This window comes from Squalius cephalus, assembly GCF_949319135.1.
Source record: "Squalius cephalus genome assembly, chromosome: 9".
NCBI classification, from domain to species: Eukaryota; Metazoa; Chordata; class Actinopteri; order Cypriniformes; family Leuciscidae; genus Squalius; species Squalius cephalus.
This window is the reverse complement of record NC_137130.1, coordinates 15,208,899-15,234,837: the sequence shown is the minus strand read 5'-3', so window position 1 is coordinate 15,234,837 and position 25,939 is coordinate 15,208,899. Positions and strand designations below refer to the sequence as shown.

The 25,939-nt window shown below is 36.5% G+C and overlaps 2 protein-coding genes across 3 annotated transcripts in view; one reads left to right on the top strand and one right to left on the bottom strand.

Annotated features, from left to right (window-relative positions):
- klf12b (Kruppel like factor 12b) overlaps positions 1–9,430 on the top strand; it is a 40,533-nt gene extending 31,103 nt beyond the window's left edge. The window contains exons 5-6 of one of the 2 annotated variants that reach the window (XM_079882341.1): positions 7,688–7,845; positions 7,999–9,430. In XM_079882341.1, the coding sequence (XP_079738467.1) occupies positions 7,688–7,845; positions 7,999–8,180 (340 nt within the window). In that variant the 3' untranslated portion in view covers positions 8,181–9,430. The remainder of the gene's footprint in view (positions 1–7,687; positions 7,846–7,998) is intronic. The other variant, XM_079882340.1, reaches the window with a different exon arrangement.
- Positions 9,431–15,485: 6,055 nt separating this feature from the next.
- klf5b (Kruppel like factor 5b) lies at positions 15,486–20,990 on the bottom strand. The gene is made up of 4 exons (XM_079882339.1): positions 20,723–20,990; positions 18,856–19,658; positions 18,225–18,284; positions 15,486–17,682 (listed from the first exon to the last, which is right to left on the bottom strand). The coding sequence occupies exons 2-4, from the start codon at positions 19,649–19,651 to the stop codon at positions 17,504–17,506; spliced, it is 1,035 nt and encodes a 344-aa protein (XP_079738465.1). The 5' UTR covers positions 19,652–19,658; positions 20,723–20,990; the 3' UTR covers positions 15,486–17,503.
- Between the last annotated feature and the right edge of the window lie 4,949 nt (positions 20,991–25,939).

Genomic DNA, 25,939 nt, shown 5'->3' with positions numbered 1-25,939 from the left:
TGCTTTCAGTTAAAACAGTTCAAGCATGCATTTTAGTCTGGGACTTGGCTTAAGCCTTGTCTGTGAAACCAGGGGTTAATATAAATAATTGTATTACTTATTGGGGCCCCCTGGTTAAGAACCACTGCTTTAAAGTGGCTGTTCACCCAAAACTTATAATTTATTTACAGTTTTGTGTTGTTCCCACTGTTTGACTTTCTTTTTCCTGCGAAACATAAAAAAGATATATTTAAAACATGTATTTGTGTTTATTTTTGTCTGTACAATGAATGTCAGTGGGGTCCAATCAGTGTTGTTTTAAACCTCTTTGACTTTCACTGTATGGAGAAACAGTTGAAACACTCTTGAAAATATCTTCTTTTGTGGTCCCCAGAGATCAAAAAGTCATGCAGGTTTGGAACGACAAGAGCTTGAATTAATGATTACAGAATGGTCATTTTTGGATGAACTATCCCTTTAATTTATTAAAGAGTTGGAAATGAACACCTTCTATCAAAAGACTTGTGCAAACTGTGAAGCGTTTCCTTAAATGCCATTCTTTGAAATACCAGCTCTTTGGTAACATTAGCTGTCATCTCCCATTCTTGTATGCACAACTCCATGTGTCTTTACTCAGATGAGGTAGTCGTCCCATTAAAGACAGTGACATGATCAAAACCAGAAGACTCTCAAGCCTGCAGGCTGTAAAAAAAAAAAACAGTCTAGGACTTCTCCCAAAGAGTTTTCCATGAGCCAGCCCCCTACCAGCACCCTGTCGTCTGCCTGTTATTTAGGCAAATGGTTTGGAAAGTATTCCTGGATTCCTCTGTATGTCAGAGCTCATGCACTGATACCGTGCAAATGTTTCCCTTTGCTCCGAATGTGATGTGAACGAACGGTACTAGGACTTTGCCCCCCAGTGCAGCAGAATGCCAAAACACAGTTTAACCAGGTTTGCAAGAATGGTGTTATTGGGAGAGCTGCCGCTTTTGGCTGTTTACAGAGAGAGTGAGAGAGAGAGAGAGAGAGAGATGGAGAAAGAGGTCATGTGTGCAGCTGTGTTCATTCTAGCATGTGAAATAAGATAACATTGTGGGCAGCGTCACCATAAAATACTCTGATAGCATGGCGGACTCAATGGACATGAACAAATAAGCATTTATCACATCAAGGAAGTGTTTGATGAAGAATATTGTCATTTAACTGGGTCAGTGATTTTGCGCAGTAATCGAAACAGAAAATACGAGATGCTGGGCAATAAAATGCAGTCTAAACTGAGACCAGAGCGTCTAACGGTAGGAGTGATGCCTTCCCTTTGAGGGGTGAGTTTGCGGACGCATAGGTTGGCTGGCACCGTGAAGCCCGCGGGACTAAAATAACCGGGCTCACGGACCTGTCAGAGGCCAGTCACAGCCGACCCAAAATTACTCAGTCTCCACTATAAGACTGTCCTCAACACCAGACGAGCCAATTTAGGAGACAGAGAACTGCTAGCTCTGCACTTAATTTAAATATCCATGCTGCTAAAGAAGCCGTCCATTACATCGGGGCACTCTGAGCGATAGGCCAGATGTGTTATGTGCTGATATCTGGCTTTAACTTACTGATATCAGTTTCAGAAGAACAGATGAAAAGCCTGTGTCCAACTTTCACATCTCTGAGTGACAAATGCATCTACTGTATGCGGGTTGCTGTATTTTGTGTGTTCAAAACAGCCTCTGCTAAATCTATGAATCCCTATGGGAAAGGGACTATAAAATCGTTAAAGTGGCCGTGGCAGGTTCATTTGGGTCCCTTGAGTCCCAAAGGGTCATTCGGTCAGACAGGTTGGGAGTGTGGCTACACACACACAGACACACACAACTGCACACTTTCACTTCTTTTAGGACAGAAACACACTTGCATGTTCCTGCATTACTGTGGCATTATCAAACTTCAGTATTAAAGATGCATGATCATATTAATTATTAGGGCTGGGTAAAAAATATCGATTTCTCGATTTTAATCGATTCTCATTTATTATTTACGAATCGATATCGATTCTTAAATCCCAAGAATCGATTAGTCATCCTGTTTTCAGTTGATGAATGAATGGAACATTGTTGCGCGCATCCCATCCAATAAATCGCAGTAATCTTTTATTATTTATATGAAACAAAGTCTCAGATTTCAAATTACGTCCATTTTCTTACGAAATTCAAAAACATAATTAGCCTACCGTTTTGGCGCTGTGGCGTGAGATCGCTCTGGCGCAGCTCAACTCAAGAGAAGCATCAACGCGGAGCGCACGCGATCTTCTCCTCTGCCTTAATACCAGTTACAGCGCGAAATAAACATGAATGAGCATCTGAAAGTGTGTTAAAAGATAAGAGTACAACTTATCGAAGTCCGTATCATGTCACATGGAATCGCTCAATCTGTGTTTCAACCGTGGAAAGACGTTAGTAAACAATGTCATACACGTCACATTTACTCAGAAAAACCATATCCAGTGACCATAAACTCGTTGGTCAGCTAGAAAAATTAACTCTAGAGAGGAGCATTTTGTTAAATATATGCACCATATTACATATTCATTATAATTTTAATGTTCTTCAATATTTAATGCATGTTTGAATAAATCTGGAAAAAAAATTATGACAGCCACCATTTAAATTTTTATATAATTTCATATAACTTTATTATTATAAGAATAAATAAGTGTATTTTAAGTGTTTGTATACAAATCAGTTCATTTTTGCCTTCAATATTATAGTAGGCTAATGAAGCTTATAGGCTACTGACTACCATAGTTTACAATAATAGTTAAGAGATTTGTTTTCCTTGAGAAAATTTGCAATGTATTGTACCTGATATCCAAAATAATCAATATTGAATCGAATCGTTATCGAAATCGAATCGAATTGCAAGCTTGTGAATCGAAATCGAATCGAATTGTGAAATTTGTGTCAATACCCAGCCCTATTAATTATTATTTACTGCTGTGGCCTATATTAGATTTATTGACTTATATTGGATACTTTTGCCATCGACTAGTGCTGACTTAAATTCATATAGTAGATTATTAATTATAAATAATAAATATTAATATTTTATCAATACTAACTGAGCTATCGTTTTATCTCTAGACTCTAGAGTAGACATGCAGTAGTCTAACCTAATCTCTCCCTCTCTCCCTGGTTCTTCTCTGTCATTCCTTTCTGAAGCCTGCTTTCTTTTTGTGGGATTGCAGGATGAGATGCAGGTCTTGTTGTGACAAATGTTTAGGGGAGCGTATCAGAGAACACCCGGAGCCCTCAGCAGAAAGCTTACTTTGCTGGTCACTCTGAAGGGAGAGCTGAGACAAAAGGAGCAAGAGCGCAATTCAGTCTGATTTGAAACATTTCAGAACCAAACAATTCATACACCCCACCCCCAAACACAGACAAAAGCACAAAGCCAGGATGACAGGTTTATGCAGGGTTTACACCACAAGAGCTGTTTCAAAGGTCTAGGCATCATCTGGGCTGCAAAGCTCTTCTATGTTCTACAGTAAGTGACGGCACTAGCATATGTTGGACATGGATGGATCAGTGGCTGACATGGACAAAGGCTTTGATTGAACTAAAATTGTATATAAAAGCGAAGAAAAAAGTGGGGTATAAACTAAAAGTAGCTCGGTCCTCATCGTGCTGGGGGATGTGAGGGTTGGGCTGGGCAAAATAGGGGTCCATCCAACCAGGAGATCATCCTAGTACCCGCCTGGTGTTGTCGCACCAGAATCTAGAGGACACCTGGTGCCTGCAGGGAGGACAGCAGATGTGTGAGACTGGATGATAGTCCTCTTGGCCAGATGTTTATTACATTATAGATTTAAATTAAAGATCTTCTGAAAATGGATTTAGCTGATATCAATATCTTAATAATATATAATAATATGATAATAAATCATTTTGGATTTTTTATTTTTTTGAAAGACATTAAGATTTTTATTCAGCAAGTGTCAAGGACACATTCAATTGTAAAAAAAAAAAAAAAAGTATAATATTACAAAAGTTTTCTATTTCAAATAAATGCTGAATAGGCTGCTGAAAATTCAGCTTTGCCTTGACAGGATTTAAATTCCATTTTAAAATGTATTAAAATAGAAAACAGCTTTTTAAAATTGTAATAATATTTCACAACATTTTATTGTATTTTTGAACAAGAAAAAAATGCAGCCTTGGAAAATCTTACCGGCCCTAAAATGTTGAACGGTAGTGTGTTTATATTCATTTTAATATTTAGGTTCCCTCACGTGTTTGTGAGCTGTAATTATAAAGTAATTTTTTACGTTTTTTTTTTTTTTAGATGTATAGCTTTGGCTGATTGAATAAAATAATATATTGGTTGACGTCTATTGACAATGCACCTGATTTGAGAAGGACAATAAAGGGAAGAGGCATCTGTACAGTACCTGTCAGGTGAATATATATTTTCAAGTCATTTTCCACGATTCAGACTACTGTATCACTATTTATGTCAGTGGCGTCCCCTCTGAAATATATTAGACTGTAAACATCCTGTGAGAATTCTTTCCACTGTAAATCCTGTCACTCCCTTCATGCTCCCTCACTCCCTCAAAGCTCTCCTTCCAACATCAACCCCCCCTACATTTTTATCTTGCCACCAACTTTCATTCTCACAGAAACTCTCTGTGACTCTCTTTCGCTCTCTTGTAATTTATCTGAGAGAGAGAGAGAGAGAGAGAGAGAAAAAAACAACCTGTTTGGCTCATTGCCTCTTTCTCGGCTTCTCTTTGTCTCCTCTTCTCAATTTCACTTCTCCCCTCCTGGGTCTCTTTCTCTCTCTCTTTCACTCTCTGTGTGCTTTTGCTCGAGGCAGCGAGAGAGAGTTCAGCCTCATTTCTCACACATTGGCTCATTTCCGCTAGGCCTTCGCTTGGCAGCGCACCAACACCAACAGGTGACCCAGGAGCAGAGGAGAAACAGGAAGTGGGCTGCGTGTGGTGGAGACAGTTCACTGGAGGGGTTGTCTGGCTCCGCCCCCCCCCCAGGCCCAGCCCATGCCAATCAGCAAAGCAGGGGACATACAGCTCTTATTACCTTAGAAGGGAAGGCGAGCGAGGACAATGTAATGTAATTAGGCGCTCCTCTCTGTCTCTACCTATGGGAGAAATGGAACAAAAAGACTAGTACGCTCTCTCGCTTTCAAACACAGCGTGTCCTCACACTTACGTGGCTCTCTGCTCTTCTCCAACAGTTCAGTGAGCTCATTGGTTGATATCATGTACAAATCCTCTCAATGAGAGCCAGCTTTACAGTCTGAAATCGGGCCCACCGTCTGGAATGGCAATAATTCATTTTCCCACAGCAATCAGAACAGACAGTGTGTTAATACTGTTCAGTTTTATGCATCTGATCCTGCATTATTGTGATTTGGAATAAGTACGTAAAAACATTCTCTTGGATTTTACTAACAGCAAACTAACAGGCAACAAATGTCACATCTCTATAAGAATTATGGCTGGTTTTGTAAGAAAAAAAAGGCATGTTTTTTGGCCTCTGAACAGTTGTCTTGTACCATCAAAATGCAGCTAGCCTACAGCGCCATCTAGTGATACATTTTGAGTAGAACATTAGCAATAAGTGAAAAAAAAAAACATTCTGATAAAAATCAGTAAAATATTGCTTAGAGAATACATTTTTATCAGTATATATATGTATATATATATATATATATATATATATATATATATGCTATACACACACTCACTGGTTATTTATTTAGGCATGTAGACATGATCAAGACAATCTGCTGAAGTTCAAACTGAGCATCAGAATGTGGAAGAAAGTGGCATGGTTGTCGGTGCTAGGCAGGCTACTCTGGGTATTTCAGAAACTGCTGATCTACTGGGGTTTTCTCACACAACCATCTCTAGAGATTACAGAGAATGATCTGAAAAAGAGAAAATTTCCAGTGAGCGGCAGCTTTGTGGGCAAAAATGCCTTGTTGATACTAGAGGTCAGGAAAGAAGAACAGGAAAATGAGGCTACAGTTCACACAGGCTCTCCGAAATTGCACAGTAGAAGATTGGAAAAATGTTGCCTGGTCTGAGGAGTCTTGATTTCTGCTGCAACATTCAGGTGGTTGGGTCAGAATTTTGGAGTAAACAACATAAAAACATGGCTCCATCCTGCCTTGTATTAATGGTTCAGGCTGGTGCTGGTGGTGTAATGGTGTGGAGGGTATTTTATTGGCACTCTTTGGGGCCCTTAGTATCAACTGAGCATCATTTTAACACCGCAGCCTACCTGAGCATTGTTGCTGACCATGTCCATCCCTTTATGACCACAGTGTAAAAACCTTCTGATGGCTACTTTCAGCAGTATAACGCAGCATGTCACAGTTCAGATCATCTCAAACTGGTTTCTTGAACATGACAATGAGTTCACTAAATAGAGCACTTTTGGGTTGTGCTGGAACAGGAGATTCACATCATAGAAGTGCAGCCAACAAATCTGCAGCAACTTTGTGATGCTATCATGTCAATATGAACCAAAATCTCTGAGAATTTTTTTTAGCACCTTTTTGAATCTATGCCATGAAGAATTAAAGCAGATTTGAAGGCAAAAGGGGTCCAAACCGATACTAGCAAGGTGTACCTAATAAAGTGAACAGTGAATGTGTGTGTGTGTGTGTGTGTGTGTGTGTGTGTGTGTGTGTGTGTGTGTGTGTGTGTGTGTGTGTGTGTGTATGTGTGTATATATGTGTATATGTATGTGTATATATATATATGTATATATATGTATGTATATATGTGTATATATATGTATGTATGTATATACATATATAATATATATGTGTGTGTGTGTGTGTGTGTGTGTTTGTGTATGTGTGTGTGTATATATATATATATATATATATATATATATAATATAATATATATATATAATTTATAATGTATGTATTATTCAAATGTTCTTTTAAAGAAATTAATACTTTTATTCAGCAATAACACATCAAATTGAGCAATCGTGACAGTAAAGACATATATAATGTTACAAAAGATTTGTATTTCAAATACATTTTATGACAGTGTCAAATGAACATTCTGCTTCCAACATTTATAATTATAATGTTTCTTGACCAGCAAATTATTTCTGAAGAATAACCTGACGGAAGACTGGAGTATTGGCTTTTCCATCAAAGGAATAAATTATATTTTAAAATATATTGAAGTAGAAAACGATTTTGAATTGCAATATTGATTCACAATATTATTGATCAAATAAATGCAGCCTTGGCAAGCATAAGAGACTTCTTTCAAAAGCATAAAAACATTATTAGTGACCCTGGCTTGTGAGGAAAAGTCAGTCGAAAGATGTTTCTTGCCATTATTTACTTCTTATTGCATTACATTAAGATGGCAAACTAACATTCACAGCTGAGGTGAAATATGATTTCATTTGCCACACTGAGCGCTGCTGCTGAAAATTAGTGCTTGAAACACTTTACATGTAATACTGACACATGCAAACGTGGTCCATGTCTAAGTACTACTGCTTTAAAATCATGTCACCACATGGTGGCAGCAAATTAGCTTGTGTACATGCTGCTGTGTTAAGGATTTTGTTTAGGATGCTGAACAAGTTAGTCAGTTGGCTATTTCCTGCAACATTGTAATGTTTAATTCAGTGTGATTAAAATATCTTTCTCTCTGCCTCAGTTCCATGTCACCATTCAGTATTGAGAGCATTCGACGGCCACAGCCACCTGAATCTCCAGACTCCAAGAAAAGACGCATCCACAGGTGTGACTTTGCAGGCTGTAATAAGGTTTATACTAAGAGCTCCCATTTAAAGGCACACCGGAGGACACACACAGGTAAGTGAGCACACAAATGCTGTCCATACACATAGTCTCACTACCAATTTATTTGATTTTGGGGATTATAGTTAACCAGTCTTGATTGGTTCAGATTTTAAGAATTGCATCTGTGTCTCTTTTTGCTTAAGTGTGATCCATTATCTCCACCAGGTGAGAAGCCATACAAGTGCACCTGGGACGGCTGCACATGGAAGTTCGCCCGCTCGGACGAGTTGACACGGCATTACCGTAAACACACAGGGGTCAAACCCTTTAAGTGTGGGGACTGCGACCGAAGCTTTTCCCGCTCAGACCATCTGGCCCTGCATCGTCGCAGACACATGCTGGTCTGAATCCACACACACACGGGAGAGCTGGATCTCCCCCAATAGTGTTCAGCTGGGCTGGATACAAAAATGGCCATCCCTGCCCCTGAGAAAGAAAGAGAGAGAGAGAGAGAGAGAGAGGAGTACAATGCTTTCCTCACATTTGCAGAGCTAAACAGGGTCCATTCAGGGAAGGGAGGAGGCTCATCTACAGGCCTGAAACATTTGGAGTCCAGGATGTTGATTGTCTCATGCGTGTTCAAAGGAATATTTCACTCGGACAAACTCGGACAAACTGATTTTTCCATTCTGAATCATCCTTGTGTTCTGTTTAAACATGGCTGCTTCTCGGTCGACATCTACAATGTGAAGGAACGCAGAGTGGAAGGGCTTTACGTGTTGTTCAGGCAGATGCAAAGGGGAGCTTGACCGGGAATTGTATGCTTGCACAATTTTTTACATTTACATTATTGTGGAACATCAAGAGCCAGACACATCTGTGAAGGATCATGCAGTTCTTCTGATGACGGAGACTTTGGGCCAGTGATTCTGGAGGTTTCAGAGGTTGCCATTTACAGGTTAACATACCAGCGAATGAGATTACGCAACAAAAACAGCTTATGTTTTGGGTCATTATATCTTCTGTTCCCCACAACTGTTGATTTTAAACTGAAATTGATTCAATTTGATGAACAGACAAAACATGCTTGGGCTTCTGCTGTCTACCATCCACATTTGTCTTAATTTCATCACACTAACTCACTAATTAGAGTAAATCTGGATAATGAGGGTCTACTCAGACTGGTAACTCGAGGTAGAAGAGCAATATACTCATTCTGAGCTGGTCTGGCTCTTACACTTATACAGTACGTACATTATCTATCTATCTATCTATCTATCTATCTATCTATCTATCTATCTATCTATCTATCTATCTATCTATCAGTATGTACAGTACGTACTTACATCAGGTGGCTTTGAAACACGGACAAAACTTTGGATTTCTACCAGTGCCGCATTGTTTTCTATAATTCCTATACCTCTTTTATTTATAGTGGATTTCTAGCTGCCACATTTTGGAGGTGAAGTCGCTTTGTAGAATATGCAGAGGAACCCTCTGTTTTCTTTTCCTTTTGTGAGATTGCTTTTGGACTATGAAGCCTAGATGTAATTTATGGTCAGTACAGCAGCATTGATAGGCTTTGTCCTTTACTTTGTATTTACTGAAGTACTGTAAGTACTGTGTTAATGCTTCAGTTAAAGTCTTTGCAAACATCAGTGCATTCATTTGTTAATTATTTTAAAAACACTTCAAGTAGTTAATGCATTGGGTAACATTGAACTAACAATGTACACTACTTTTCAAAAGTTTGGTGTCTATAAGAATACTTTGTTTTTGAAAGAAGTCTCTTTTGTTCACCAAGGCTGCAGTTAATTTATCAAATATACAGTAAAACAATAATGAGAATTAATATTACAATTTGAAATAACCGTATTTTATTTTAATATATCATGTATTTATATATTTAATATAAAATTAAATGTATTCCTGTTGTGGCAAAGCTGATTTGAATATGCTTTCTGCCCAAGAAACATTTTTTTATTATTAATAATTATGTTGAAAACAGTTGTGCTGCTTAATATTTTTCTGGAAGCCGTGATAAAAAAAAAAATTTCTGGATTCTTTGAGGAATAGAAAGTTCAAAGGTACCGCATTTATTTGAAATAAAAAACTTTTGTGACATTATTACTGTTTTTAATGTCACTTTTGATCAATTTAATACATCCTTGCTGAGTAAAGGTGTTAATTAAAATAAAAATCTTACTGACCCCAAACTTTTGAAAGGAAGTGTGCAGTACAACAGTATTTAAAGCATTTATAAATCTAGGTAAATGGTAAATTATAACTATTGTTCTGTTCATGATATATTACACAATTCATGTTTGTTAATATAATACTGTTAGTTTAATCAACTTGAAATATTCAAATGTAGCCTATTAGTTTATGTAAAAATTACCATTAACCCAGATTAGTAAGTGCTATTCAATTTATTTCATGGTTAGTCCATAATACTTTATGTATTAACTAATATTAATGAATTGAACCTTATAAAATGTTACCAATGTTTTTTGCTTTTCATCACACCATTTGAACAATCCCCAAAGTGACCAGTAGAGGGCGGCCAGTGTGCTAAATCTATCTATCTATCTATCTATCTATCTATCTATCTATCTATCTATCTATCTATCTTAAAGGCATTTCTTAACTTATCAATATATAGACACACACACTACAATAACCTAGATACTCAAAAGAAGCAATATGCCACACTTGTAATGAATACAAGTAATTTAATTTAACTCATACTGTACCCAGATAAATCCACTGTACGTTCCCCATGATCGAGTTCATGTTAAGGTATACGTTTTCACTAAACTGTCTAAGTTCTGTTTCTGAAAGGACATCTGTAATAAGCCGTCAAAGACTTCTGTCCCTTTGATCCATATGCACTTTCAAGTGGCTACAGAAAGCCATGTGATCGCTTCTCAAATGATTAGATATTACTATAATTTACATTGCGAAAGGCCACTTGACTGCATGCACAGACAGATCAGGTGATCAAACACACTGACTAAATCTAATCAATCACACAGTTGCTGGTGCATGTGGTGCATGTAGGAACTTTTCGTCACCAACAAAAGAAAACTGAAGTGCTGTGAAAGGAAACATGTCAAGAAACATTCTTTACATAGTAACCGTTTGTCAGTTAGAGATGACCAATCAATTTCTAGCATTTTTTTTTGTTTGTTCGTTGGTTCTGAAGTATTATGATCCACCATGTTTTATGTCCCTCACTATGTATTTGTGTACACACGTGTGTATTCTGTTGTTTATGGGCTTGAACATAACATGAGCACCTTGTTTTTATGAAGTAAGGAAGTAATTATTTTAAGGTAGATGTGACATTAATCACCAATGTATCTTATCATATTCTGTATTTTGAAGCGTGTCTATAATGTGGGGCACTTCATCAGCATATGACTATTTTCTGTACAAAAAAAATACTTTTAAAGATGTTGTAATATATGTGAAAGTGAAAAGATATTGCTCCGTTTTACAGGCTGTAAATACCTATCAAAATAGGGCTTTTTTAAAATACAAGGGATTATCTTTATACGTAATATGCAGATTTTTCAGAGACATTCATTTAGCTAATATAATTAAAAAAAAAGTGTTCAACTGTTCTACAGTATGTGTGAGAACAATAAAGGCTTGTCATCTTAAAGAGATAGATCAGCCAAAACTGAAAAATCTGTCATTTACTCACCCTCATGTTGACCGAAACCAGTATGACTTTCTTCTGGAACATAAAAGAAGATATTTTGAAGGGGTTTTTCTTTCACTGTATGGACAAAAAAAGCTTCAATATATATAAGAAAGAAATTCATACAGGTTTGAAATGACATGTGGGTGAGTAAATTATGTCCGAATTTTCATATTTGGGTGACCTATCCTTATAAACGCACATGTAGGACCGGTTCGAGCCCTGCTCTGAGCTGGCCGAGTGAAACCGGTTGCAGTTGCATGTAGTTTTTATAAAAAAAACAAAAAAAAAATCAAATTAAATGTTCAGTACAGTATTCAGGCGGTGCTGCCTCATTTTTAGCAACTATTTCAATGTTTTTATACTGACTCTTAAAATGTGAATGAAGTAAAAACAACCCAATGAAAACAGTGTATCCAGCACAGTATGCAAGAGTCATGAGCAACAAATATAGTGATCAATATTCTACTGGAAAGAGTTCAGAAAAATAAAGGGTTGTTTTACTCAATTCTGCATTACTTTCCCTCTCCTTTGACATTCTTATGTTTTTTGCGGCATAATTTTGCAAAGGCAAACAGGGTCAAAGTTATGCAATAATGACGAGTGCCTAGTATTATTAAGATCCTCACGTACATGAAGTCACGGTTTCCCTGGTTTAATCACCCAGACATGTTCTTTTAAAATGCACTGAGCCTTATGAACCATTTTGAAGCTGTAAATATCCAGGTTGGTGTTTGTTGAACATTCTTTATGTGTCTCCTATGGAAGCTGCATAAGATTTCTATGGTTATACTCACCTACGGAAGGACACATTTGCTTAATTAACAGGACTCCGGTTTACCTCTGACTTCATAAAGTCGTGTGAACTTCTGATGCGCCCCCAGTTATGGAAATCGAGGAAATATTCTGAATGTTAAGACACTGGTGGTACGGTGTAATAATTCCTCCGTGAGCAGCATTTCCCCCCTTCGGTCTCTGTAAAATATTACCTTTGTTTATGTATTTGCTTTACTTTCTTTGGAATCAAGTATTTACTCAATGGCCTTTGTTTCTTGTTTTGCTGATATTCTGTAATTATCTTTCTTGTATTTATGTATAGTGTGTGTATTTGTAAATATATTCAGAGCTTTTTGTTTTTGGTTTTATTGTAAAGTTGTGATATTTTCCCCAGCTGATCTTCAAAGGGATTCCCTTTCCCATTGGAGGATGTCACGTCCCGATCGTTTCAGAGGTTAAAAGTGTTTCAGCTTTATTTTGCTTCTCCAGAAGTCGTCTAAATATTCTGTGCTTTTTGCTATTCTCTGTATTTTCTTTCTTTTCCAGAAGATTGAGCTGTGAATTGAAATTGAGGTTATACATTATACTTGTTTGATAATCTAATTGGAGGCATGGAAGTTAATAAACTTGCATTTTGTATGGAACATATTGGCATAAAGTCTTGTATTTACATTTACTTCACGTTAACATTTCAAAACTGTTAATAGAATAAAGATGTTCAGTCCTAAAACCTGAAAAATTAGCATTATTGTCCCATGAATTTTTTTATGTATTTTTATAGCATTTGAATATAGTAATGTAACATTAAGCAAGTTGCTAACAAGTACTAAAGCTACCATATTTATAATAAAAAAAAACAAAAACATTGAAATTCCTAAGGGACGCTAATGGCAAATTCGTTTTACAGGTTGCACAACAAACTGACATCATGACTGAACAGCTCTAGAACAGAAAATGAACACTACCAATTAAAAGTTTGGTGTGTTTTTTTTTTTTTTTTTAGGGGGCGAGGAATTAATACGTTTATTCAGAAAAGATGCATTAAACTGATCAAAAGTGACAGTGAAGCAATCTAATGTTCTATTTAAGGAACGTTATATGGAACATAAGGCTTTTATTTATTTATTATTTTTTTATCATGGTTTCCACCAAAATTTCAAGCTGTACAACTGTTTTCAACATTAATAAAGGTTTCTTGAGCACCAAATCAGCATATTAGAAGGATTTCTGAAGGATCATGTGACACTAAAGACTGGAGTAAAGATGCTGAAAATTAAGCTTCACCATCACAGGAATAATTACATTTTAAAATAGAAATGTAATATTTCACAATATTACTGTATTTATAATCAAAGAAATGCAGTCTTGGTGAGCAGTGTTGGGGAAAGTTACTTTTAAAAGTAATGCATTAAATAACTGTGTTACTCCCTAAAAAAGTAACTAATTATTACTTAGTTACTTTTTACAGAAAGTAATGCATTGCATTACTTTTGCGTTACTTTCTCTCCTGGGCTGGGCTTGCTTGTTTGTTTTTTAATAACAAAAAAAATATCTTCAGAAATAAAAAAATAAAAAATGAAACAAATATGATGTTTATATAAAAGTCATTTTTGCTTATTTGAATTGGATCATCGAAGGTCAGCAGCAAAGACATTTGTTAATAAAGTGAGATTAAATACATAAAGTATATATTTGCATAATTATCTGAGTTTGCATTTCACTGTTTTCTTTTCTTTTTTTTATTAATTTTGAGGAATATTGATTCTGTTTTAGTGCCAGTGACTGCTCATATTTAGTCTAGAACTACAATAACCCTCATATTATACACAACACACATAACGCCCCTGCACTTACTCCTGATTTCTCTCAACATGGGGACAGGAGAGGTATCAGTCAATAAATGGCAACACAAAGTATCTTGCATTACTTATTTGAAAAAGTAAATCAGATATTTTGTTGTAAATGTAAAAGTAATCTATACTTTACTAGTTACTTGAAGTAATCTGATTTCGTAACATGTGTTACTGGTAATGCGTTACCCCAACACTGCTGGTGAGCATAAGAGACTTTAAAAAATGTAAAAACATTTTAAAAAAATCTCACAAACCCAAACTTTTGAACGGTATAGCGTATTTATCTGAGATCAGGGCCTTCATAAGACTATAAACACAGAAGATGATGATTTTTGTGTCGAGTGAAACATTTCAATTGATATTGCTTTCAAACCAATATGATTTTGTGGGTAAAATTAAATGGTTTTCCCTGGGTATGAGCAACATCACAGTGATCCTATAAGTGCTTTCAGTAAATGGCATTCACTAAAGAGGATCACAGCTGAGCTACTGTTTGATCCATACTCTCATCTGCAAAGAACATCTAAATGTCAGGTCAAATACTGAATTAAACTATTGTTCCTTTCCATGAAAGAAAATAAATGAGTTCCCTATTGACACAAGTCTTTTCAAAGAAACATGAAGGCATTGGCTTCATGATAACAATCTTCCTCAGAGACAAAGCAGTTGGGCTGCTTCCAGTCATGTTTAACAAGTATATTATATAACATAAAGATTATTTTTATTAGCCAGCAATCACTAATATTCAAATAACATCACACTCTGTTTGACCAGTGAGGTTTTACATTGAAGTGACATGTGAATGTGCTGACCTAGCATGTAGCTAGCATGATAACCTCTGCTAAAATGTTTAAAGAGGCCGCACAAGATAAAACTCTTACTATAAGATGGACAATACCTACCTCAAGAGTGGTGATTGTCTTGCACTCTATTTGGAAATTGTATTTTTATTTGATAAATACTAAATAATTCCACATGCTTCCGTCTTAGGACTTGTTAGCACACACACAATAGGCCTACACCAACATGTAGTCCATTCAGTTGACATTTTTTGGTGTATTTGTTCCGGTGTAGGCCTGACTGTTATTCATTTCTGGATGATAGCATCAGTATCTATTACTAAAGTAGGAAAAACATTGTAAATTACTCATGTTCAGAATCTGTTGCTTATGTAAGAACTGATTCAATAATATACACCCTAACGATGAAAAGAATGCATTGTGAAAACGTCAGGTTATTTCCATGACTGAGACCTTTCTGCTGTTACTCAGTGATTTGTATACAGTCAAGATAATTATAGTATCAATTTAATTGGGTGTTACCACTCAAAACTATCAACTTTAAATTCAGCGACTTAAAATCTGACAGACCGTATTAGCAATTGTAACCACACCTCCATTTATTCACCTAATCACATGTGAGATGACGGGACACTCCAGTTTAACCCGACATACTGAGACTTTAAAGATCTGCCTCTATAATAACAGTAATGATGTAGCCTACATATTTTACATTACTGTACTTATCTAAGTACTGCAAATTAGAGCGATTAGAGGGTGTGTTTAATCTTAAGAAGTCTGAACCTTTAATTACTGTAATTAAGAGTTTTTCTCTTTGGGTTTTGGTCACAAAATGAAGAACTTGTAGTTACAAATATGTTCTTCCTCTCTCTTTAACACATATACTCTTTAACACTGTGGATCCTTGTATTACATTACCTCAGACAAATAAAAAAAAACTCCATAAGTCCTCTGTCTATTTTACTGCCATCTCAATAACAACATCAGCTTGTCATCTGTAATGAGTCCCTTCTGTTATGCATTTGTAATCTCTGAAAAATAAGGTGGAAAACATTTTTATCACTGTAATGGAAAATAAGAGGTTTTATGAGGCCACACATACAGATGTAACACACCAAAAGCCAAACTAACTAATGTAAACAATCATCCGCCACATTGTTCTGCAAAATGCAGCCATTCAGAGCACTATTAGTTTGAACAAAGAGTTTTAAAACCACTTCCCAGTAACCCGGTGCACATTTCATGTGATCGTCGAGTTACATTTTATAAAATATAAATGGAAAAACAAAACAAAAAACAATCTGTGCAAAATAAATACACGTCTTATGTACATTTAAAGCTATCATTTATCCCAAACAAATGCATAGTAAGGAAAAATAAACAACTATGGAAGTAATCGATATCCAACCTGTCCTCTTGCCAGGAAAAATACAGTATTTGTACCACTTATTGCATTTCAGTAAAACACACATAAAGGAGTTCAATCAATCTTCAGATTGTGCTCTTTCAAACATTTTGCCGACGTAAAGCGAATCCTCTTCGACACATATCATAGTTTGGACTGAATCCAACTCTTTGGTGTTCTGAAGCTACATTTAATTTTCTAATTACCCGGCGACTCCCACACAAATTTCTGAAGCACTGTTTCTTATCAAGCGCTGCTTTTAAGAGACCTTAATTCATAGTGACTCGCCGTTCGTGGCTCACATACTCATGACTGTTCTGCGGTTTGGTTCTACAACCAAGTCTACAGCTCTGTCTTGATATTATTTACCTTGTGATACAAGTACGAGTAGTCGCTTACAGGAATATTATGGGTTCAGTACAAGCTCAGCTGACAGAACCTGTGGTACCACAAAAACTCAATTTCAATGGGGCCAATTTGTAAACGTTAAATGTTTCAATTGTATAACACGAGACGTAAAGAATGTTTTAACATGATTTTAGTGTGAAAACTTTGTTACCATGTCAAAGCAAAGTCTTAAACTCTAAAAAGACCGAACAATTTTACAGCTCAAATCATTTTTAACAGAAGAATTAATGCAAGTGCTTATATAAAATTATAAGCTTCACATTTCAAATTGGCCCCATTCACTTCCACTGTAAACTTGATTTTCTATATATTTTTTTAAAACTATTTTTGTGTTCATCAACGTTACACCACAAATGATGTAAATTAAGCTTAACTTCTTACTAAACCCAGAATATTCCTCTATAGTGGAGTAAAACTGTAAAACTGCCCACAAGATCTTGCACATTGTATATTTTACGTGGCACCTCAATTCTATAAGGTAAAAAAGGCACATTAAAAGTAGTTATGTCATAAATAATGACCTCAAAGTATGCAGACAAACGAAGAAACAAAAAAAAAACATGTCAAAAGAATGTCCCATCTGGCAAATGAGCCAAGTTCTCATCAATTAGCTGGTTTTGTGACCACAGGAGCCGTACCGACGGCAGGGTTTGGTCCTGTTGTACCTGATGAACTGCCAAAACCCAAGATTAACCAACACACCCAAATCCTAATTAGTATCATCAGCAGAGGTCCTGATAGCCCTCCCGCGGCACCGTCAGAACAACGAGAGCGGGCAGCTCTAGTTCTGGTGCCTTTTCATGTGGAGGGCCAGGTGGTCCGATCGGGAGAAGCAACGGCTACATACGGCGCACTGGAAAGGTTTGGCCCCCGTGTGCTTCCTGAAGTGGCGCGTTAGCTCGTCAGAGCGGGCGAAGCGCCAGTCGCAACCCTCCCATGAGCACTTGTATGGCTTTTCGCCTGCAAAAAAACACAGGCCAATACAGTTTGAGGGGAGAGCACATCACAATTTCGTAGGATAAAACATTGGCAAGAAAAAAAGGTCTTTCCATTGATTCGTCCTAATGGCCTGTACACAATAACATACAGCCCGACTATTATTATCTGATTCACAAACAAATTACACAACATCATCATCAAATTGGACATTGGACATTTTTACATGGAAAACATGAATAATAATTATAATTTTATAAGTAAAGGTTAGTTTTTTGTTGTATTGGTTAGTATATCTGTTCAATAAATAGCAATTGAACTGCATAATTTGGGCAGGTTGATTTTAACTAATGTTGTTTTTAACTAATGTTTTTGTCATGCATCAAGTTATACCATACCAGGGACATTATAACATGCCTGAATGACTCAGCTTGTGAATCAGAATCAAATCACTAAATGTGTAATTCTGTTCAGTCAACTTTATTGAACTATTGTATGACACTGAAAATTGTGTGAACAGCTCTGTTGTCTGTGTGATATTGCTGCTTATTAAAAGTCTTACTTACCTGTGTGAGTACGTAAATGGGCCTTCAAATGTGAGGACTTGGTGTATACCTTCTTACATCCTGACGAATAATACAATAAATGTCAGTATACATCATAACCTTAACCATTAAACCTTATATCCATTATATGAACGTTCATCCAAAACCAGTATGACTTTCTTTCTTCTGTGGAACATAAAAGAAGATCTTTTGAAAAATGTCTCAAGTGTTTTCTCTCCGTTACAAAAAGAATTTCTTCAAAATATCTTCCTTTGTGTTCCACAGAAAAAATAAAGTCATTCAGGTCTGGAATGACATGAAGGTGAGTAAACAATGGGTCAACTATCGTTTTAACATTCTGGCCAGCTCTGACTTGTCCAGCAGATTCAAATACAATGTCAAAAGGTTATGCCATTGTGTCCTAAGCCTCTTAGTCCAACTTTTAGACCGGTAATTGCCAGATGATTAGTCACGTCAGTCCACAACATCTATTCAACAACGTTCAATCACCTGAATAGCCATTTAAGCCTGCGCTGTGTCATTTATTTGGAAAAAGCTGTGGCTTCCTTCTAAGTCCTTGAAAATCATGTCAAATAAAGTGTATACTATATATTCACATACTGAAGTGTCTAGATGCTAAATTCAATCTTACCTGGTACATCGCAGTGATGTATCCTCCTTTTGTCTAGATCGGGATTGTTCCTGCGGTTGTATTGGGCAGGTCCTGCTTGTGTCTGGATAGAAAGTGCTGGTCCGGGAGTAAGACACGACATTTTAGATGCCATGCTGGCAGCATATGACGGAGGTGGCGATAAGTTCTGTACGAGTTCTTTCCTCCTGTCCGGGCTGCCCGGTTCTGAGTTGGGAGGGGATGGTGGTAGATAGGCCGCCCTCTTCTGAGGATGCTGACCAAACTGGGCAGGTAGAGAATATCCACTGCTGCCCATGTTACAAAGAGATCTTTCTGCAACATGACTGGGCGGTGGGTTAATGCCATTGTACGTTGACATCGGAGAGCATGCGGCATTGTGGGAATCTGTGCAAGAGTGGCCTCCAGGCACATTGGGCTCAAGCTCCGAAGTCAACAGCTGAAACAGAGGGACTTCTGGGAATTCGAGGGATGGGGTCTCGTGCTTGACGTAAACATTGTTACCCGTTTCCGCAGCTGGGCTGTAGAGGTTCATGTACTCTGTGTGCGTCATGGCGGGCGCAACGGAGCCGTGGCAACTGGAGTAGTTGAAAGACGAATGCAGCGGTTCCGTCTTTATCTGTGTCGCTGCAGATCGAACGGGTCTACACATGCCGGTCCGTAGGTAGGTGACGTCAGGTAAAAAAACATTCATGTTTATGCTGTACGGCGCTCCTTGGTCCATCGTCAGGGAATTGTCTTGGCAAAACTTCTTATGGTCTGACAAAACGTGAAACTGAGGCGGCAGGTATCCATCCATGTCTGATCTGAGGGTCAGAGAAAAAAATAGGTTTTCATTCACCACAAATTGCACAAAAACATAAAATACAAGTTTTTTCAGCCATATCCAACAATAATCCTTGAAATTGTATTAATAAAGATTTATCAGTTTAGCATGGCCATAGCTGGTGGATACTGTAACCTAGTTGTTTTCTTTCTTGCAAATAAATCAGTATATTATCGTTTTTACCAATGTCCGAGACTTTTTTGAGGAAAAGCACAAAACATCTGTCGTCTTTCACATCACGGTTCAGGAAAGTCACTCAGTGAAGGTTTTGGGACTGTGTGAGTTCTTATGTTCCCATCAACATTCATGACACACTACATACATTAGTCACGTGGTATTTACGAGTCAGCTGATTGGCTCAAAACACAGCATATTTCCAGCCAAGCAACTGTCATTGACATGGGAAACATAATTGACATCTTTCTCCACTTATTATATATTTTAATCCACTTTGGCATAATCCTTTAAGCTTTCAAGTAAACAAGGCAGAAATTCCAGAGAATTGCAAGATAAGTTCAGAGGAATGAATCTTCAACCTGACTGTTCTTTTTTTCTCTCTCTCTATTGTTTACCTGCACAGTAGATCAATGTACACTCTCAAACTGAAAGATCAACACAAACTTAGTAATATTCCTGTCATTTTTATGTCAACAAGTCAGCTTGTGTGCATGTCTAAATACACTAGGCTTGTTGCTACCTTACACTGAAGAAGGAACCCCCATGCAAGCTCTCTCTCTCTCTCTCTCTATCTGCCATCCATAAACTAGGAAATACTCCATCTGAATTTAGAGCCTACAGCTGCTCTGCTGTTATGGAGTTTTCAGATTAAGGTCAGAGCAGAGTTCAGCACAATTCATCCAGCATGCTTAATATATAGGCTATAACGTAGTGGAGAACACCATGAGAAAACATTACTATAAAATGTAAGCTGTGCAGCGATCATGTTACGCTTTAGATCAAAAGCATAAATAACACTGGCATTTCGGAAAGCATGGCACCCAGCACTGTTTACCAATGTAACATGCGATTACAGATTCACTCTACCAGAATGTGATGCTTTGATGGACTGTCATTAAATCCACTGTAATCGTCCTTTCTCAATTCCGCGCTCAGTTCTTAGAGGTGTTTTATTCTAGCCGTGGATCCTGCTCAACAAAGCGTTGCCCATAACGCATGTCCTCCGCTGAAATAAACTGGAGATCACGTCATACAATATGCCGCAAATGAAAACGACACGACAGACAGCCAGAGATGGCAAGCGCTTTACGCGTTTGACAAGACAAATTACGCAACTGCCTCGTTTCAATGCCTCAAAACGGGGCGGGGCTTTGTACATTTAGTAATTCATCCAAACAGGTTTTCAGGATCTGTAATTGTCTAGTAAAGAAAAACAAACATGGTAATGCACTGTAAAAAAAATAGAAACATAATGTTAATTATTATTGTTGTAATTGTTGTTGTTGTTGTTGCTGTTGTTATTTTTATTATTATATTAATACAATTGGTTGCTGTAGTTGCCAGAACTTTACCATACAAATACAGGCACTTTAGTGACTAAATGTATGCCATTAAACCATAGCGATATACCAACCTATTTGAGCTATTAAAATGTAAAAAAAAGAAAAAAAAGAAAACATAATTACACAGGTAGATCTTAAAGGTGAATCAAAACTGGCCTCTCCAGTAAATGTGATCAATCAAGACATAGCAGTCTCTCTCTCTCTCTCTCTCTCTCTCTCTCTCTCTCTCTCTCTCTCTCTCTCTCTCTCTCTCTCTCTCTCACACACACACACACACACACAAAAAAACAAACAAAAAACAAACAAACACCATAACACACTTGACGCTTAAAAAATGGAGTAAACATTAACCAAAACACAAAATGCTACATAAACACTCAAATGCACACAGCTGATAACAAAAATATAAGGAGAAATATAACTTTTTAAATCAAAATCCAGACAAATTTAATGATCTGCACAAGGCAGGAATCCTTTCCCTGAAAGGTGGGATAAGACGAAAGTTTTTTTTTTACTGCAAAAAGTACTCTCTCTCTCTCTCTCTCTCTCTCTCTCTCTCTCTCTCTCTCTCTCTCTCTCTCTCTCTCTCTCTCTCTCTCTCTCTCTCTCTCTCTCTCTCTCTCTCTCTCTCTCTCGTCTCTGTTAATTATTAGGTAATTCATATCATACGTATTACTTAAAAACACCTTATTTTTTTATATTTTACATTTTCAGTTTTATGGTATATAAATAAAGTGTAACTAAAAGTCTGAAAATATTTACCAAAATGTTTAAATAATGACATTTTCATCTTAATATAAATATTAATATGACACTGTTTCCCCAACAACACTTCGAGATAATCAGACCAGATAATCCACACAACTAAAATTTCTCTCTCTCTCTCTCTCTCTCTCTCTCTCTCTCTCTCTCTCTCTCTCTCTCTCTCTCTCTCTCTCTCTCTCTCTCTCTCTCTCTCTCTCTCTCTCTCTCTCTCTCTCTCTCTCTCTCTCTCTCTCTCTCTCTCTCTGCTTTGGGCCATATGTGCTGGTATGCAAAACTGCTTGACTGCACTGCAGCTGCCTGTGTGGATTGCGTGTTCTATGCCAACATGCTAGGAGAAGTGTTGAAGTAGGCAAAGTTGCTGCCAGGGAAAAATATCAGGAATGTTTTGATTAAAATAGCACACGATCATAAACAATCACAAGGAATGCCTTGGTAGTCTTCAAAAGGGTATTTGTGGACAAATCTGATGTCACTTAAGGAAAATCTAGTTGAAAATGATTCATAAAAATTGGTATGCTGTAAACATGTCAAAATCAAAATGTACAGTTGTGGCATGTTTGCCTGCCTGGCTGAATTATTGTAGCAGAATGGTTCTAGTTCCTATTCATCAAAATGTCGCTGATTAGTGAAAAGGTGCCTGAATTTCGGTTTCATTTTATTATGAAAGGAAATCAATGTTACAACAAGTAAAACATACAGTATGTGTTAGCATTACAAATCAATTGTGATGTCGAAATAAAGGCCGTTCCCATTATTCATATGTGAACCTGTATTGTCCTGCTTCTCAGAAACATTTGAAAACCAAACACATTAGAAAAACAAAGACACGTTAGACAGGTTGCGAGATTATTCTGGGGCCGGACAAACCACTGAAACTGGAACAATGTGACGGACCTATGATGTTTTTTTAAAGTTAGACTTTCCTGGTTTTCTGTAAAAGTTTGACTCACATTTGCAGCATCATTCAGAGAATATTTATTTGTAAAATATGCTTTGACATGGATAGTTCACCCAATAAATTCACCTTCATGTCATTCTAAACCTGTCTGACTTTCTTTCATCTGTGGAACATATAAGATATTTTGCATGTTTTTTTATAATGCAAGTCAATGGAATCCAAAATCCTTTTGGACCCCATTGACTTTCATTGTATAAAAAACGTTCCTAGGCATATGCTGTAAATGAATAAGGAGTAAAATAAGCAGATGTGACTACAGTTTTAATGCAGAGGACATATTCTCAGAGTGATGAGATACAATTTTCTGATGTATGGTTATAATTTATTTTTTATGTTTTTTTCATAATGTGTCTTATGTGTTGTGTATAATGTGAAACTTTGGTACCGCCATCTTGGCCAGAACCCAATGGAAGAAGAGATTTTTTTCTTTCTTTTGTTTATCTCAATGGGACCTTCCTGGTAAAATAATAAATAATAAAATACTGATTATGATATTGAGGAGTTACAAATATGCATAAAACTGATATTTCATACATCTCATTGATGTACTTGTCATGGAGTCTCATATACTGGACAGTATAAAGTGACATATTTACACATTTTGTTTTGCCAATATGCCTCATTGCCAAATGTTAAATCAAGATCCACTGATTCTAGTTATGCAGTGAATGCGCATCAAAGGCAAGTATTTTCTGTTGCTCATTAGAGAATTTAAGGATGATAGCAGCCAGGGAGCATCTGTTGATGTTGGCACATAGACATCCGCATATGAATGCAAGTAATTCATGTTGCACATCATTTATAACTCAGAATATTCAGACAATTAGATGCCAGACTTTAGAAAATGCAAAGCATCTGAAGTGAGCATCTACTGTACATGGACTAATACGGTGAAATCCACATGACTAAAAATTGTTTACCACAGATAGGAATGAAATGAGAATCTGAGCTTGTGAATTCTTATTGTTTTTCATTTCCAGGATAAAATCAACATGTATAATGCAAATTAATTCTATTCTATTCTAACCCCACATTCATAATAACATAGTTGCTGTCAAGCTCTACAATAAATATTGTCACGATGCACAAAAACTGATATTGGATCTCGAAATGGAATATATTTATTCCTCATCAGGTTTTCTCAAAAGGATTGTATTGATCAGCAATTGCATTCATATTCTGTGATATTTTTTAAAAAGTTAAGTCAAGTGTAAAGTTGTAGTTTAGTTTTATAGGGTGTGGTGTGTCAGGAAGCACACATTGTGAGTGGGATTACGAGTGGCTTACTGAAAGAGCTATTTAAGATAATATTTAATGCTTGATGGCACTGAATAGAACTTAATCCATGTGAATATATGTGTTTATATTGCATGTGAACTAGCATACAAAAAAGATAGAGAGCGATATGTGTGAATTACCTTTGGCTTTTTCCATGCACGTGGGCGTTTAGGATTTCTCAAAATGGGAAATGTATTAAACAAGTACAAACTGTTAGAAGAAATGTGCAGAGCACATCTAGACATTGTAGTTTGTTTAAACAAATGGGACAAATGGGTTTAAACGCAATCTAGATATGTATAAGAAAAGACTGTAGAAAAACAAATTACATAAGTGAAATAGCAAAAAACAAATCAAGATGTTGGCTTAGCAGAAGTATCAAAGAGCCTTTTGCAGTCATCAGAAATTCAGCATGTACTCTGAGTGCAATTTAGGACAAAAGTTGTAAACAGAATGAGAGTCAATCTTAGGCTTTTGAAAAGGAGATTTATATGCTAAACTCTGTCAACCTGACTTGTCTGATCTTTCTCTGGAGCACAGACTAACATGTTAGACTTAGACGTGAATTACATTTGTGAATTACATAAATGTATTGTGTGATAACTGTAAATAAATATACTGTTTAGACTCTTTTGGTAAAAAAGAGGAAAATAATGAATCTATTTTAAGCCTGCATCTATCAGATTAAGAATCAGAAGCAAGTAGGTATTTCCTCTTTAAAGCCGTAAGGAAAAGGCACATTGAAATATTGTACTACTAAGTTCAGCCTAATTTCTGTAATGTGTTACTATCATAATTTTGTGGATCTTTGATCTTTCAAATTCACCAAGCAGCTCTTTTAATTAGAAAACTTGAATTAGGTAGCTGTTTAAGCAAAAGTATAATATGATAATGATTTGAAAGTAATAAGAAAAGCAATCATGTGAAAATTATTTTTGGGTTTCCCACAAATATTCATAAAACCTTTTCGCTAAGTACCGAAAACAGACAAATGGTCCAATTGTTTTGTATTAGACTGTTGAGTATTATATGAAGTTCTATAATGATTTAGCTGAAATCCTTTGCATGTCAGGGTATCTTATATAGGTTTTATTTTCTTCAAAAAAGAGGGAATAAAATTGGACATAAAAGAGGACATGAAATTACTGTACAAACTGTATATTCTATCCCCTAACCCTAACCCTACCCCCAAACCTTCCCATAAAAAAAAAAAAAACTTTCTGCATTTTTTGACTTGCAAGAATTTCGCATATTGCCATCTTTGTGGGGACATTTTGTCCTCATGACATAGGGTTTGCTAGGACACACACACACACACACACACACACACACACACACACACACACACACACACACACACACACACACACACAACTTCAACTTTATATAACTTAAACAATGAACTTAAACTTTATTAATTGTACCTAATTATATACAGTGACAAGAAATTAGTGTTGGTCATTGAGAGACAGTTTACAGGATCAAGTTGAAGTACATTTTTATATATATTTTTTTGGCCAGCTTTTATGTGGATATTATAGGACCTACCTGTATTTTTATCAAACAGGATAAGGTTTTAGAGTAACACAAACCACCACAAAACTTCACAGACATAATAAAAACCATATTGCTTAGACTTTTTTGGGGTTTTATTTTTTATTTTATTATATATATATTTTTTAGCTTTTAGGACATCAAAATGATGTCACTTCCTGGAGGATAATATCATAATCAACTGGC

Excerpts from the sequence above, each read along its gene's own strand:
- klf5b (XM_079882339.1), bottom strand. The coding sequence starts at position 19,651 with ATGGATGGATACCTGCCGCCTCAGTTTCACGTTTTGTCAGACCATAAG. Across the intron at positions 18,285-18,855 it reads ACATCACTGCGATGTACCAG|GATGTAAGAAGGTATACACC; the intron begins GTAAGATTGAAT and ends ATTATTCGTCAG. Across the intron at positions 17,683-18,224 it reads CCATTTACGTACTCACACAG|GCGAAAAGCCATACAAGTGC; the intron begins GTAAGTAAGACT and ends GTTTTTTTGCAG.